The following is a 16023-nucleotide window of genomic DNA, read 5'->3' on the forward strand; positions in this document are numbered from 1 at the left end:
CTTTTGTTTTTTCTCCACGGAGAATGATATCTGGACTTTATAGATTATGAAACAACTACAAAAAAGAAAAGTAGGAAATAGTTACTTAAGAGAAGTAGGAATAGTAAAATAGCACTTCAATGTTATTGATGATTTCAAGTCCTCAGATGCAGATGAATACTCAAGAATTGACAAATCTGATTGTAGACATTGTCAATGAGCTTCAAAGTAGAGTAGAAATTGGGAAAAATATATGCTGAAGAATTATAAGTTAGAATTATTCCAATTATCTTAATTTTTAAAAAAATAAAACAGAAATCTGCAAACTAAAGGGCAATAGATATGTATTTTAGAATTTTGCTAGGAGTCAATCATAAGTCAGAGAACATCTAGAAAAGGAAGTAGTTATGGCAGTTATCAGGCTTAATTATGAACAAGTCATGCTGGATTAACCTCATTGCTTTTTCTCAAAAGGTTGCTAGACTAGATAACTACAGGAATGCTAAGTTTTAGTAAGGAATTTAAGAAATTCTCTTAGGCTATTCTTGTAGACAAGAGATGTGGGTGAGGTGAATTTAATGATCAGATCTAAAGAATAGTCATTTCCTAGTTTAGTGATAATTTATTAGGACATCATTAGTAGAGTGTCTTATCCTTAGACCAGCACTATATCAGTGGCTTGGAATAAGCACATAGAGAACATTCTATCAAATTAGGGGATAACAAAAAACTAAGCAAAAATAGTAATCTATGGGTTGACAAGAGTCAAGATGCAAAAATATCTCAAAAAGCTAGAACTTTGGGCCTACTTTGAAATCAGAGAACAGAAAGAATATAATCTTGGATAGGTCATTTTCCTCCTGTGGTCTCAATTTTCTTATTATCCTGTAAGTGCCTATTATAGGCCAGGCAATATGTTGGCACCAGGCACACAAGATATGAAAGAATCCCTATATTCTAGGAGCTTACATTCTAATGGGCAGTCATTATTTTATTGGATCCTAAAAGGCAGAAGAAGCAACAAAGGGTATAGTTACAAAAAGGCATATTTAAGCTCTATTCTAATCAGAACTATCCATAAAGGTAATAACTGCCTTAGCAAGCAGTTAATTCTCCCTCATTGGAATTCTTTAGTCCAAGCTATTATGTAACCATTTGCTAGATAAGTTGTAGAGTATTCTTGCTCAGGTATTAGGTGAGACTAGATAGTCTCTCAAGACTCTTCCAACTTTTAAGATTCTATGCATTTGAGTTAGGTAAGGCTTCCAGAATGATATGAAAAGTTCTCTAAAAGATAAAAATTTTAAAAAGCATTTACTAAGATTTATGTGCCAGGCATTGTGCTAAATACTTAAAGAATATCCTCCATTGAGGAAATTGAGGCAGAGATTAAGTGGCCACATTTGTGATTATGAATTTGAAGTCAAGTCACCCTAACTTGAGGGCCCTGGTGTCTCCTAGTTGCCTCTCATCTGCTTTTTCAAATAATGTTTTTAATAAACTCTAGCTAGATCAACCATTTTTAAGCTGCGATATGTGAACTTGCTTTTAAAAAATATTCTGGTAATTGCATTTGGATATATATATTTTTTAATTTCCTATTCCTATGTGTTTTATTTTATGCATTTAAAACATTCTGAGAAGGAATCCATAGCTTTTAAAAGATAGCCAGTCGGGTATAAAATATACCCTCCCCCCCTCAAAAAAAATTTAAGGAGCTCAGCTCTAGATAATAGGAATCTGGTCCATAGTATATTTACATCTAGGTTATTCTGAACCTTAGAAGTTTTTAAGAATTGTAGATGTCAGAGTCAGTAGACCTGGGTTCAAGTTCTGGATCAGCTACTTAAAAGCCATGTGATTATGGGGAAATCCTTTAATTTCACTGGACATCTCATACCTCATCAGTAAAATGGTGCTACTAGTACTTGTAGCACTTAGCTCAAAGGGTTAAAGCAAGAACAGTGTTTTGTAAACTATAGAAAGCTATTGAAATGAGGGCTACTGATTCAATGAGTTTAACACCTTCTGCCTAACTGCATCATTAGTCTTAGGAGTATTTGTGAAGACCTGTGAGTTTTTTTAACTACAAAATGTGAAGAAGAAATGAAGTCTTAAGGTTTTTAGCACATGACCATGAGATCATGCCTATGACCTCAACTTAAAATGAGATTAAAATGAGAGAAGTTAAATATTTTAAGTATTTAACATATCTTTACTTTAAATAGAACCAGAAAGCTGAAGAACTTGATGTTATCTTTCTTTCTTTCTTTCTTTTTTTTTTTTTTTTTTGCTGAGGCCACTGGGGTTAAGTGACTTGCCCAGGGTCACACAGCTAGGAAATGTTATGTGTCTTGAGACCACATTTGAACTCAGGTCCTCCAGACTTCAGGGTTGGTGGTCTATCCACTGTACCACCTAGCAGGTGCAGTGAATTAAGCACCACCCCATGCCTCGGTGTTATCTTTCAATGTTGCTTTCAATAACTAAAAAAAAAAGGGTAGATCATTTAGTATGGGTATCTCATAGGACATTCCAGGGCCCTCCTACATTATTTTTCTTAGTGACATTAGTTCCCACGATTTCAATCTTCAGCTCTGTATATCCACTTATCTAGTCTTAACCTTCAAACTTACATTCAACAGGCTAGTGAACATCTATCTTAAACTAGATGACACCAAATTCATTCTGTTCAAAATTAAACTCATTATCTTCCCTACCAACAACTTTCCTCCTGAATCTTCTTATTAATATCAAGGGAACTATTCTCAGCTAAAGCTCAAAATCTAGAAATTCTTGATCCCTCCTTTTAATGTACACCACTCCCCCCCCCCCCACATACACATAATCTGTTGCCAAACTCCATTAATTCTATCTCTTTTGAATATACCTTCTTCTCGCTTCTGACCATAGTAGAGTAGTGAGGCCTTCATCATCTTATGGCATGGACTAATATAATCGTCTTCTGGTTATCTATTAAGTATCTCCAATTTGTCCCGTATATATAGCTTGTTTGTACTTGGTTACTTTCACAGTCTCTGCTTATTAGACTGTGAGCTTCTTGAAAGCAGAGATTGTTTTTAGGCTTTCTTTTTATCCCCAGCACTTAAGCAAAATTGTCTGGAACAAAACAGGCACTTACTAAATGTTTATTGAAAGTACATTGACTTGTCTTTATTTATTTCACTTTGCATAAGTTCCTCCAAGTCTTTCCATGCTTCCCTTGTATTCTTCTTATTCACCATTTTTTTAAAGGCAGAGCATTCCAAGCAATTCATGTACCACAATTTGCTTAGCTATTTCACAACTGATGGGCACTTTGTTTGTAGGTCCCAACCCTTTATTAGACCAGACTTTTTAAGAGGTTATTAAATACTCTTCATCTTTTAAGAAATTAGTATGTAATATTATGGTCTCTAATCACTCTATGTTATCTAGATAGTAAGATTTATGTAGAGAGAGCTTATGCTCTGATATTTTAACTGCCTTACTCAAGTAGAATGCTAGCATTCAGTTTATTGCTCCTCTTAAGATTGAGATAAAAATATCAGTATACCTTAGTTGAAATTTAAATGGTGAAGAAAAATAAAATGAGAATGTGATTTGGAACCTGTTCTGATTTACCTACAATTTCATCTTCAATGAGAAAACTTTAATCAAAAGCATTTGTTGAGCACCAGTGTGAATATACATGAGGGTGGTATGAAACAAGTACCAATTAGAAACCTATTTTACAACTATCATTTAATATATTACATACTTCCAAAAGATTAATATTATAGACAAAGGAAATTGACAGTCTGCCTGACAATCTGCCTGCCACAAGTCCCTCTCTCCTCCATTTCATGAAAGACTGGGTACTGACCAAGTCACCCCCTTCCCCCCCACTCTAGAGGTTTCCCATCACCGTAGGAGTGACACTGATTTTTTTGTTATTCCTCAAATAAGCCATTCCATCTCTCAGTTGCATGCTTTTCCCGTTTTCTTGGTCTGGAAAGCTTTCTTCTCATGTCTGCTTCATAACTTCTCAGATTTCCTTCAAGCCCCAGCTAAAATCCCATCTTCTCCAAGAAACCATTTCTAATAACCTCTTATATGGTTGTTTGTACATATTTCTTGCAGTCTTCCTCCAGGAAATTTTGAATTCCTTCACAGCAGGACAGAGTCCATCTTTTGTCTTTCTTTTCATCTCCAGAATTTAGCATGGCACTTAGAACTGCATAGATGCTTTAAAAATGTTTATGGGCAAAGAGATAACTTTTTAAATTCCCATCAAGATTTCTTGCTGTAGTTAAATCTACTTTGTTCGCCATTGCATTGTCAATGTTAAGATATCTGTTGTACAAATGCTATTTATTATTTTTCATTTCCATAAATAGCCAACAGAATTTTTTCCATGTACCCATGTCAAAAAATTGTTTTAAAATAAAATTTCTTTTGTTGTAGCAGAAAAAGAACATTTCTCACCTTATTATCTCGCCTTGTTTAATTTAGGGAAATTAATACTGTTTTGTATTTCACTTTCTTTTTGTTAATTTTACAAAATACTTTTTCTGCTAAAAGCCACATTTTTAAAAATTCTTCTCAGTACAGCAAAAATGCAAACTTGTAAAACACTGCTTTGGAGAAAATGTTTTGAAAAACTAATTTCTTCAGCATTCATATACAAATTTTTTTGTTGTAATTAAAAACATTTTTAGGGCAGCACCTCTAATCCTGGACCTGCAATCAGGAAGATTCAACTTCAAATCCAGCCTGAACACTTAACTAGCTGTGGGATCCTAGGTAAGTCACTTAACCTTTTTTGTCTCAATTTCCTCATATGTAAAAATGAACAGAAGAAGGAAATGGCAAACTATTCTAGTATGATTGCCAAGAAAACCACCAAAAAAGGGGTTACAAAGATTGGACATAAATGAAATAACTAAAAATATATAGATTTTTAAAGATTTTAGAGATGCCTTTGATAAATCATGTGATTGGTTTTTTACTATTTTCATTTATTTGGTTCCTAAGTAAAATATATGAAAAGAAAGTGTTAGTCGTTTCTTGTTTCTTTCTCAACTGTTTTGCATTTTCCCAGGACAAAGGTTTTTCTAAGGTGTCTTCTTATCTTTTGGAAGAAGCCAGGAAATATGCAAATATCTCATCAATTTAGCCCCAGCTAACTCCTTTCCCAGCTTTCTCAGAGCTTAAAATAGCATAGCATTAATTAACATAGTGAGAAAACCAAATGAAAAAAGTATTTTTCTCTGCTTTACAACAGTAGACACTTATCAGAAATTTCTGCTCTAAGAGCTTTTATTTATTCAAGATGGTTTCAATTGGAAGTCTTCATACATTTGTACTAAAATAAATGCATTTATATAAGTGGAATCTTATTGTAAATAAATGTCTGTCAGTGCAGTTTTACATATAAGAAAATGATTCGAACCCTGTAGATATATAAACTCATTATTTCAAAAACTGAACTCCTGATCTTCCATCCTTCCTTCAACTTATCCTCCAAAAGGATTCTTTACTCTCACTTCCCATATCCAGTAAGTTGCAGGTTCTGTCATTTCTATCTCCATTATAAGTGCTCCTTTCTCTTTTTAACACTGCTATCACATCTTGATATACGGGATAAGGATTCATCCCCTAGACTAGTGTAATAGAGACTGCTGGTTGGTATTCCCTCCTCTAGTCTCTTCTATTCTAGTCCATCCTCTACTCAGCTGTCAAAGTTAATCTTCCTAAAAGGCAAGTCTGACAATATCTCCCTTATTCAACTCCAGTGCCTCCCTATTACTGCCAGTATCAAAGAGAAAATCTTGTATAGCTTTTAAAGTCTTTTGTAATGTAGGAAACGTTACAATTTTTTCCAATTTTCTTACATCTTACTCCCATCCATATACTTTTGATTTTGGCTTCCTTGATGTTTGCTGCACAACACATTCTATCTTTTGACTAAGCATTTTCATCGGCTAGTTTCTCCTCTCCCATGCCTGGAAAAAATCTCTTCTTGCTTTCATCAGCTTCCTTGATTGAGTATTTTTTTAAGTCACCAAAGTCCAACATTCTTTTCCCAATACTTCTTAAACTTAATGCCTTCCTTCAGAGATTACACCACTCCTCCATATATGCTGCATATATCTCATTTGTACATAGTTGTCTGTATGTTGCCTTCTCCATTAGACTGTGAAGTAGCTGAGAGCAAGGACTGTCTTTTGCCTTTCTTTGTATCTCCAATGCTTAAAACAATATCAGGCAGGGAACAGGAATTTAATAAACATTTGTTGACAGATTGACTAAACCCAAGTTCCTGTGATATATCTCATCTCCCTTTCTTAGCCAAAGTCCTTCAAAATGCTATCTATGCTAGATCCTTTCATTTCTTTTATTGTTACTCACTTTTCAACTTTTTCCATCTAGCTTCTGCTGATCTTATCACTCAATTGAAACTACTCACTCCAAATGTACTTGTGTGCCTCTTGTCAAATCTTGGTCTTTTCTCAGTCTAATGCTAACCATCCTCCTCCTCCATACTTTCCTCTCTGGATTTTCCGAACACGCCTCTCTTGGTTCTTCCCCTACTTGTCTGACTGCTTCTTCTCAGACTCCCTTGCCACTGCATTCATCATTTATTCATACCTTCTAATTTTGAGAGTTCCCCAAGATCCTGTCCTAGGTCTTCTTTTCACTCTGTAAATTCTGGGTAACTTCATCAGTTCCCGTGGGTGTAGCCATGGAGAAGGGTTTTCTCATCTCAATAGATGACTGAGATCTACAATCCTACTATCTCTTCTGAGCTCAAGGATATCCTGAAGACATCTCAAATGCAATGTCTTTTTTCCCCAATCATTGACTGTCATTTCATCAATCTGAATATCAGGAATGAAAATATTTTGTAGGATAAGGAAAAGTAATTCCACTGCTGACTGAACAACATAAAATAAAGACTTTTGAGGCTTAGAGTACCTTTAAGATCATCACAGTCCTTATTTTTTAAAATGGCCTTCATGTTTCCTATTTGGGTTTTTTTTTTTTTAAGCAAGACTTATTGAATCTGACATTTTAACTTATATTTTCCAAAACTGTAGTGAACTATAAGACCTTATTGTCTCCACCCAATCCTTTTATGCTTTTTGTGAAATAATTAGTTTTCTTCAAAATGATGAGAACTGGAAAGTTGAACAAAGATATATATTTTTAAGTTTCTCCTTTATCCTAGGCACTGGAATACAAAGCTGAAATATTTATATTGTCCCCTACAGCAATGAGCTTATCTTTTCTCCAAAGCCTTCTTGTTTCTAACTTCTCTATTTATACATTATATATACCACCATCTTTTCTGATTCCAGGTTTATAACTTCATCAAGCATTATCCTTGCCTTCATTCCATATTTTCAGTTGCCAAAAGTTGGTGTTTCTCCTTTTACAACATCACTTATATTTGACTTCTTTTCTCTATCATTCAGCTACTATCTTAGCCCTCATACTCCCTCACCAATATTGTTATAACAGACATCACTGCTTTCTCTGTCTCAAAACTATCAACACTCCAATCCAAGTCATTAAAGTCTTACATAGACTGGTTCCAAACTCTTTCTAACCTGCTTAGACATAACTTGTTTGTTCTCTGGAATTACATTAGTACTCTAATATATGTCACTCCAATTCCCATTTCTGTGCTTCCACATTAGCTATCTTCCACATCTTAAATGTGCTTCCTTTTCTTTGCAATTGCTCAAAAGCCCTCTCTAAGAGGGAGCTCAAAAACTATCTTCTACATGAAGTTTTTCCTAATTTCCACCAATTACTAATGTTCTCCCTCCTAAAGCACTCCATATTTTACCTATTTTGTGTGGATTTATAGCTGTCAATTTAATTTGTTTTTATATATATATATATATATATATATATATATATATATATATATATATATATATATATATTAGGTGTATTTGTTTTCTTTCCCCACTAGAATGCAAACTCTGGACAAGATGGGATTGTTTCATTCTTTGAACTTGAATCACCAGTATTAAGCAGTACCTGACACATAGAAGGAGCCTAATAAATAAATACTTGACAAATAGATCAGCCAGCCAGTTAGCATCTTAAACTGAAGTACAAAACTGATAATATTCCTTCCAAAATATGCCCCCTCCTAATTTCCCTTTTCTCTTAAAAACACCACCAGTTTCTCAGTTACTTAGGCTCTTACACTCGAGTCATTCATTCTTGACTATCTCTTCCCATATCCAATATTACTGATTGTAATTGTAATATGCAGCACAGATGTATTTTCCTTTTGACTCCTCAATTTTATGTCAGATCTTTATTCTCTCAATTCCCTAGGCTACTCTGGTAATTTCTTACCTATTCTCTCTATTTGAAGTTTTATCTTTAACAACATTGCCAAGTTAATCTAAGCAGGGGTTCTCAAACTACAGCCCATGAGCCAGATGCAGCCCGATGGGGACATTTATACAGCCGTGGGGTTATGGCAAAAGGGGTTGAGGGGTGGAGACAGAGTATGAGCTTTTGTCTTTACTATACTCTGTGGTCCCTCCCACAGTCCAAGGGACAGTGAACTGGCCCCCAATTTAAAAAGTTTGAGGACCACTGATTAAATCAAACCTCATCCAAAAACTGATGAAAATATAAACTAGGTAACCAGGTCTACAATAACTTGTTTCAGATTTAATTTTATAGCCCAAACTGAATTTCACTTCACAGAAATCGAATAGAGGACTGGGCCTGGGATCAAAAGACTTTAAGATTCAAAGACCCTGGCCAAGTCACTTACCTGCCTTCAGTGTTCTCAGCTATAAAAAGGAGATAATAATACTTGCCTTTTAGGGTTATCTCGATGATCAAATCATATATTTGAAAAGTTTCTAGCATACAGCAGGCTCTTAATGCTTATTTGTTTCCTACTCTTTGTTCTCTTATTTAATGCTTCCACTCCTTTTAGGCATGGAATACAAATGTGTTGATTTCACACCCTCTTGCCCCATTCCAGCTAAGATTTGAAAATTTGTAAATTATCTCTACGGTTCCCTCATAGCATCCTAAAATCTATCCAACAATTCCCATGTGACAGTAATTAGAAGTTATCTTTACCTAGATAATCATATTCTAACTTGCATCATAATAATTTACTTATCTCATTCCCTTAAAGTGCAAAGTCCTTGCCCACAACAATATATATATTTCAACTTTGCATTCCAGTGCCAAGAGGTGGACATTCACTCTTTCTCTGTTGAACTTCCCAATTCTCATCACTTTAAGAACATCCAAATCATTTCATATCAAGCATAGCAGAATTGGGTGGAGGCAGCTTTTGCTTAAAAAGAAACCAATTATGAAGCATTTTTAAAAAACAAGGGTTATGATCTTTAAAAACTAATCTAAGTCTCAAAAGCTTTTGTTTTGTGCTATCAGTCATATATGGAATTACTTTCCTTGTCCTCCCCATGTGGAAATTCATGAAATGACGATCAGGGGTCGAAAATACAAAAACAAAGATGTTAAATTAGATACTCAACTTGTTAACCTGGAAGGTTAGACCTTTTTGTTCCTCCCCCAACCGTTAAGAAAGCCAAGACAGGAAAATAAAGTGTAACTTCAACCAAGATTTGGATATAATTGTTTCACAATAACAAACCTTTCGGTAAGACCTAAGTAAATTTTCTCTTCCTTTCCCAGCCTCACACTGCCCTCAGTCCCCTACCAGAAATAATATGCAAAACACCAAATATCAAATACACAACCCAACCATCCTCAGCTGTCACCCAAGTCCACACCCTAGACTGTAGCTAAAGCGGCAGTGTAGACCACTTACTGAGCTGTCCCCCGCCTGGCATCACACCTGGCTCCCGGCTTCCGGCACCCCCCGCTCCGGCTGTCCCGAGGATCCCCGGGCCTCCCACTCCAGGCGGGGTCCCGCTCTGACGCTCGAAGTTGCCCGGGTTGGAGAAATAGTCCCGGAGCCGTGGCAGTTCTCGGCCGCTTTCTAACAACTCCGTGTGCAGCTCCAGGGCCGTCAGCAAGAACTGATCGCGCAGCAGCTGCGCCGCGATAGCGTCCACTGACAGGCGGACGGGAGGCTCTCCCGAAGCGGCCGCGGAGGTCGCCTCACCCCCGGGGACCCCCGGCCGCCCTCCGCCCGCCCCGGCCATCGGATCTTGCGGGGATAAGGAGCCTCCGGAGCCGGGGTCGGGGCCGCCTCCAGGACCCAACCGCAGGCCGGGCCGCCGCTCCTCATCGGCCGCCGCCGCCGCCGCCACCTCGTCGTCGTCGTCGTCGGAGTCGCTGAGAAACGGGTTCACGCCGCCGCTGCCGCCTCCCGCAGACATCGCCGCCATCTTAATCTGTCAGGTGCTTCAGCTCCTCCCCGCCTGACGGTGACAGGCCGCGCCTGATGCTGTCGCGGGCCCGGGGGGGCCGCTCCGACCTGCTCTGCCTCCGGACTAGCCGCCCGGGTCTCAGTTCTCCACAGTCACTGCAAAGGCTCCCGCGGCACGGGTAACAACAACTGCTCCAGGGCCCGGGTCCGCAAGCGTCTTCCTGGTCCTGACTCTCGCGAGAAGTGGGAGATATTCGCGTTCCCATCCACCCCCGCTCCTTTGCTTTATAGGATCCGAACGTCCCTCTCTTCCGCTCCTCACACCCTGAGGCCCGCCCCCTCTTTAGCAGGATTGGCTTTAGGAGAAGGGAAGGTGCTGGGGACAGCGCTCCCAGTATCGCGAGAACGTCAACCGGCTGGTAGGTCCAGATTCTGGTGCAGCTGTGACTGTTTTGGAGCAGCACGGTCCACTTGCAGAGGGCTTCCGGGAGGGTCATTGGGTTCGGGAGGTTACTGCTTGGAGAGCTTTTGTTTCTTTACTTTTAATATTAGATGACTGCAAGGGCATCTCCCCACGTGTGGAGATACAGGCTCTGGGATCCCGCCCCCTGCCCCCGGGAAAGACCAGCTTCCGGGAGCATCTGTGCCTTCCGAGCTTGGGGCTGGGGGAATTGGGGTGTAAATAGGGTGAGGGGGATAGGGAGGGGGAGGAGACCGACGTGCTTTCCTCCTCCCACCTCCCGCAGCTTTGGACCCGAGATGTAGTTTCCTCCTGTTTGTTCAGTAGGTGCTTCGCGGGCGATCCTGAGTCGCCCGGGGCCTTCCAGGTACCATCTAGGTGTCTCGGGAATCGGACTGCTGGACGGCTGGGTGCCGCACTTTTCCTTGTCACCCCGGGCCAGGGCTCTGAACTTAATGTAAATATTATGTGTTTGTGTACGCCATTTCTCAGCATGTTTTAAAAGATGCAAAACACAGGATTACTGAGGAAGTTGATATTTACAAATACAAATTAATATATTACACAATTATATAAATTAAATGTTATATATTTAACTTTAAAATATAAACATAAAATATGAACTATTTCAATATAGTGTTTCCTATGTAATTTATGGATTTAACGTATAAAGTAATTTTACATAAATTCTATATAATTTCAATACGGGAATTTTCTTTGCAATCCAGTGTATTTTGGGGTTTTAAAATATTTCGAGAAATGGTTTATTATATTGTTCAGTAGTATCCAACTCTTCATGACTCATTTTAGGTTTTCTTGGCAGAGACATTTATATGATTTGCCATTTCCTTCTTCAGCACATTTGAAGACGAGGAAACTGAAGCAGATAGGATTAAATAACTTGCCCAGGGTCTCAGGAACATGAGTCTTCCGGATTCCAGCTTCATCTTCCTGTCTCTGCTATGTGCTCAGTGAATTGTCACATTTAGATTGAAGCTTTTTACTAGGTAATAATATTAGGAACTCAGTGAAAGCTGTTAACTACTAATTTTCCAATACTATATAGCTCTTTCTATAAACATCCAATGAGAGTTACCAATAATCTTTAAAATTTTTTATCTTTAAATTTTTTTTACTTTCCCAATGACATATTAAAGCAATTTTTACCTTTAAAAAAGTTTTTTGAGTTTCAATTTTTTTTCCTTCCTCCTTCCCTCATCCCTGAAATAGGAGGACATAAATTACATATATGCAATCATATAAAATATTTCCATATTAGTCATTTTGTACAGAGAGACTTTAAAAAAAAAAAAAAGAAAAAGCAAGAAGGAAAGAGAAGCAGTCGGTTTCAATATGCAGACTATCAGTTCTTTGGAGGTGAAGAGCATGATTCATTGTGTGTCCTTTGGGATTGTTTTGGATTATTGTAATGCTGATAGCTAAATCATTCACAATTCTTCATGATACAAAACTGCTGTTACTCTATACAACATTGTCCTGGTTCTGTTTACTTCACTTTGCATCAGTTCATGTGAGTCTACAGGTTTTTCTCAAATTACTCCACATATTATTTCTTATAACAGTAATATTCCATCACAATTCTATACCATAGCTTGTTCAGCCATTCACCTAATTGATAAATGTCTCCTTGATTTCCAATTCTTAGCCACCGCAAAATGAGCTACTATAAATATTTCTGTGCAAATAAGCCCTTTGCCTTTGGAGGAAAAAAAAAAATCTCATTGGGATATAGAACTAGTAATTAACTAAAAGTATTTTTTGAGGAGGAATAATTCTTAATTCAGTCTGCTTCTTAAAATATTACCTAGTTGATGATTCTTTTCATAAAAGGCTAAAACTAAAAAAGTGACATTGTAAGCAACAAAACAGTATCATCAGATTTTATACTTTGGGAACTGACGAATAGTTTGAAAAAGGTGTGTTTTAACTGATTTGGGGACAGAAATAAGCAGCCAGCTGAGTTAAAGATTTCTAAGATTACTTCAGTTCTTTTATAAGGGAGACCAATCAAATGGAAAGATAGAGCATTACTGATTAAAGAAGTTCCTTCCTAGAATGTTTTTTTTAGGAAGGGGACTGTAGAGGCCTCTTGGTCTAACCCTTTCTCTGTTTAACAGAAATAGCTAAGGTTCAGAGAGGTAAGTGAAGTTCACAAGTTTACATTGGTAGTATTTGGCAGTCTGCATTTGAACCAAGGCCTTCTGACATCAAATTTCAGAGTCTTTCCATTGTACCATTCTGTCTCTAATCATGAGGAAATGACTAAGGTCTCAAATGCCAAAAGAATATTAAAAATGCTCTTGTTGAACTGGTTGAAAAGAAAATCCAAAGAAGTATCCTGCATACTTTGCTTTTCGCGTGGGTTTGTAGGTTTATAATTCTATTTAGGTTAACCCCTTTGCTACATTTAACTATATGAAGGTCCAATTAAAGAAGAACAGACTCATTTAGCTTGTATGACTAGAAGAGGATGAGGATGGTAATACAACCACTACATGTAATACTTAAGATTTGCAAGATATTGTATATCTCATTTCATCCTTACAACATCCTATGAAGTAGATGCCATTTTATAGATGAGAAAACTGAGTTTAAGAGGTTAAATGTCTTTCTTGGGATAATTCTGCCTAGGAAGGCAGAATTCAAAGTCAGGGTTTTCCTGATACCCAGTCCTATGCTTATATAAATACTATATAAATATCTGGCTGTGGTTCTCATCCACATTAACTCTTGCAAAAGCCAGATTTATTAATAATACACAGAAATTGTGTTTAGTGACTGATGTCAAAGCATCACATCCTTAAAACAATAGTATAAATTATAGACCTATAATATCTTTAATTTTTAAAACTTAATTTTTTTCTTTCTTCTTAGTAACTTTTAATATTAATCAGGTCTTTCAGCACACTTTTTTGGGGGGTGAGGTGCAGCAGTATTTTAAAAGATTATCTTTGGATGGTGAGTAAGACATTTATACCTTTTATAAAGAAAAAGGAAAAACAAAAATACAAAAATAAAAATTTGAGTGATTATTGTTTTTTCAAACCTAAGTATTATTTAAATTTATGTATATGGTATGTGATAATTTATACAGAAATCTCCTTTTCCTCCTAACCACCATTTAATCATCCCTTCTTCCACTTAAGCTTGCCTCTTTTGAAGAATTAAAGAGCAAAAGAAAAAGGAATGCATTAGCAGCATCTAGTGGCTATATGAATATATTGCATTTTCCTTCCTCAATAGGGAGGAATATAGAAGAAATAAAATATAATATAGAAGAAATAAAATATGAGACCATAAGAAAACAGAAGGACTTATATGATAGATAAAAAACTTATCTTTTTACTTGCTAGATGTAGGAATCTTATATTAATTTAAGTATTTTGTTTTACTGTTTCCAAAAGGTAGAAAACAAAAATATTTTAATGTGTTAATAAAATGCAGGAAAATTTGGAATATTTTGTGTCTTTTATTAAAACTACTATGGTTTTCTAGTTCATACAGGCATCTATAAGTATAGGATAAAATCAGAAAACATCATTCAACTATCATTCTTCAAAGAAACTTCAAAAGGTTCATTGGCTTTTTGGGACTTGTCAAAGCTTATTTTCTTCTTGAATTCTTATAACTACCTTCTTAGTACAATGAGATATTGAAGTAGGACTTTGTTTTCATATTTCTTATCAATTATTAGCATTGTTCTTATTGTAGAATTTTGTTAGAAATTTTAGATTGGCAGTCATGATAGGATTTTGTGGTTTATCCTGCTTTTTGTAGGAAAGTTCCATGTTTTACTTTTCTTATTTAATTAACCATCACAGATGTGGATTTTGGATGGAAGAAGATTAAATAAAGTACTTTTACACAAATTATAAGGAAAAATTCCCAACAGTTAGAAATATTCCAAAGTACAATTGGCTATTTAGAGAGGTGATGAATTCCTATTACTAGCAGTCTTCTAAGAGTGGCTAGATGACCCATTGTATAGAGTACAGGACCTTCAAAAAGACTCACCTACCTGAGCTCACACCTGGCCTCAGACACTGGCAAGTCACTTAACTCCATTTGCCTCAGTTTTCTTATTTATAAAATGAACTAAGGAAGGAAATGGCAAACCATTCCAGTATCTTTGTCAAGGAAATCCCAAATGGGATCACGAAGAGTGAGACATGACTGAACAGCAACAAGAAAGCAATCTTCATTTGAAGACCAGTGATCTACTTTTTTATATTTTCATATTGGAGAGGTTGGGAAAAGAGGACTTATAATGCACTGATTATTAAGAAATCCTTTGACAATTAAATGAAAATGACCATGTTTCAGAAAGAAAACTGTGCCTTTAGAAGACTATTTTGGCAACCAAGGGGAGAATGGATTGGAAAGAGAAGAGAATGTATTTTGCAATAGGCTAGTCAAAAGATAATGAGAAATTGAACTAGTGGAGAAAAAAGGACAGGTGTGAGAGATGTAGAGTATGGGGATAATGAAGAAGGAAGAGTCAAAGGTAATTCCAAAATCGCAAATCTAAGTAAATAGGAAGGTTATAGCACTTCCTACTAAATAAGGATGGATTTAGAGAGAGAGTAATGAGTTTTTCTTTTGCAATGTTGAGTTTGAAGTGTGGATAGGATATCTAGGTTGAGATGTTCAATAGGCAATGGGAGATACTATACTGACATTTAGGAGAAGTTAGGATTGGATATGTAAATTTTGAAATCATTTCATATGTATATATATATAAAATGAACAGGGAAGCTATTATGTGTACTTTGCCTTTTAAAATAGGTAATAAATACAACATGTAATTTTCAGTCTTACTGTTTGTTTATGCTTCCTTTTGACTTTTTTTTTTTCTATGCATGTAAAAATTCTTCAATGGACCTTTTCTTTTCTTTTTTTTTTTTTTTTTTTTTTTGTTTTGTTTTGTTTTGTTTTGTTTTGTTTTGTTTTTCTTTTTATTGGAGGGAGAACCCTATTTCTAAACTTGCCTCTCTACCCTATTTCCTTCTTCCATTGGAGAAAAAAATTGTAACAATTATGTATTGACAAATAGCATAAATTCCTGTAATGATCATGTCTGAAAGTGTGTCTTTTTTCTGCAACTTATGGTTACCACCTCATTTCTTTTTTTGAAAACTGCCTATTCCTATCATTTTATTATTTATTAAGAAATGGCTCTAATTTTAGAAATTTTATTCAGTTTCCTACACGTCTTGGATATGAAACTTTT

At 36.3% G+C, this 16023-nt stretch overlaps 2 protein-coding genes across 11 annotated transcripts in view; one reads left to right on the top strand and one right to left on the bottom strand.

Annotated features, from left to right (window-relative positions):
- Positions 1–10534, bottom strand: part of RELCH (RAB11 binding and LisH domain, coiled-coil and HEAT repeat containing) — a 123437-nt gene extending 112903 nt beyond the window's left edge. For 2 of the 4 annotated variants that reach the window (XM_074279037.1, XM_074279035.1), the window contains exon 1: positions 9809–10532. In XM_074279037.1, coding sequence (XP_074135138.1) covers positions 9809–10331 — 523 coding nt within the window. In that variant the 5' untranslated portion in view covers positions 10332–10532. Of the gene's footprint in view, positions 1–9808 lie in introns of all 4 variants that reach the window. The other 2 variants (XM_074279036.1, XM_074279038.1) reach the window with 2 other exon arrangements.
- The window catches only part of PIGN (phosphatidylinositol glycan anchor biosynthesis class N), a 237312-nt gene that overhangs the window by 221 nt on the left and 221068 nt on the right, over positions 1–16023 (top strand). For 3 of the 7 annotated variants that reach the window (XM_074279039.1, XM_074279044.1, XM_074279047.1), the window contains exon 1: positions 10581–10731. The gene's annotated coding sequence lies outside the window, so the exon portion shown is untranslated. The other 4 variants (XM_074279041.1, XM_074279046.1, XM_074279040.1 and 1 more) reach the window with 4 other exon arrangements.

This window comes from Sminthopsis crassicaudata, chromosome 1 (assembly GCF_048593235.1).
Source record: "Sminthopsis crassicaudata isolate SCR6 chromosome 1, ASM4859323v1, whole genome shotgun sequence".
NCBI classification, from domain to species: domain Eukaryota; kingdom Metazoa; phylum Chordata; class Mammalia; order Dasyuromorphia; family Dasyuridae; genus Sminthopsis; species Sminthopsis crassicaudata.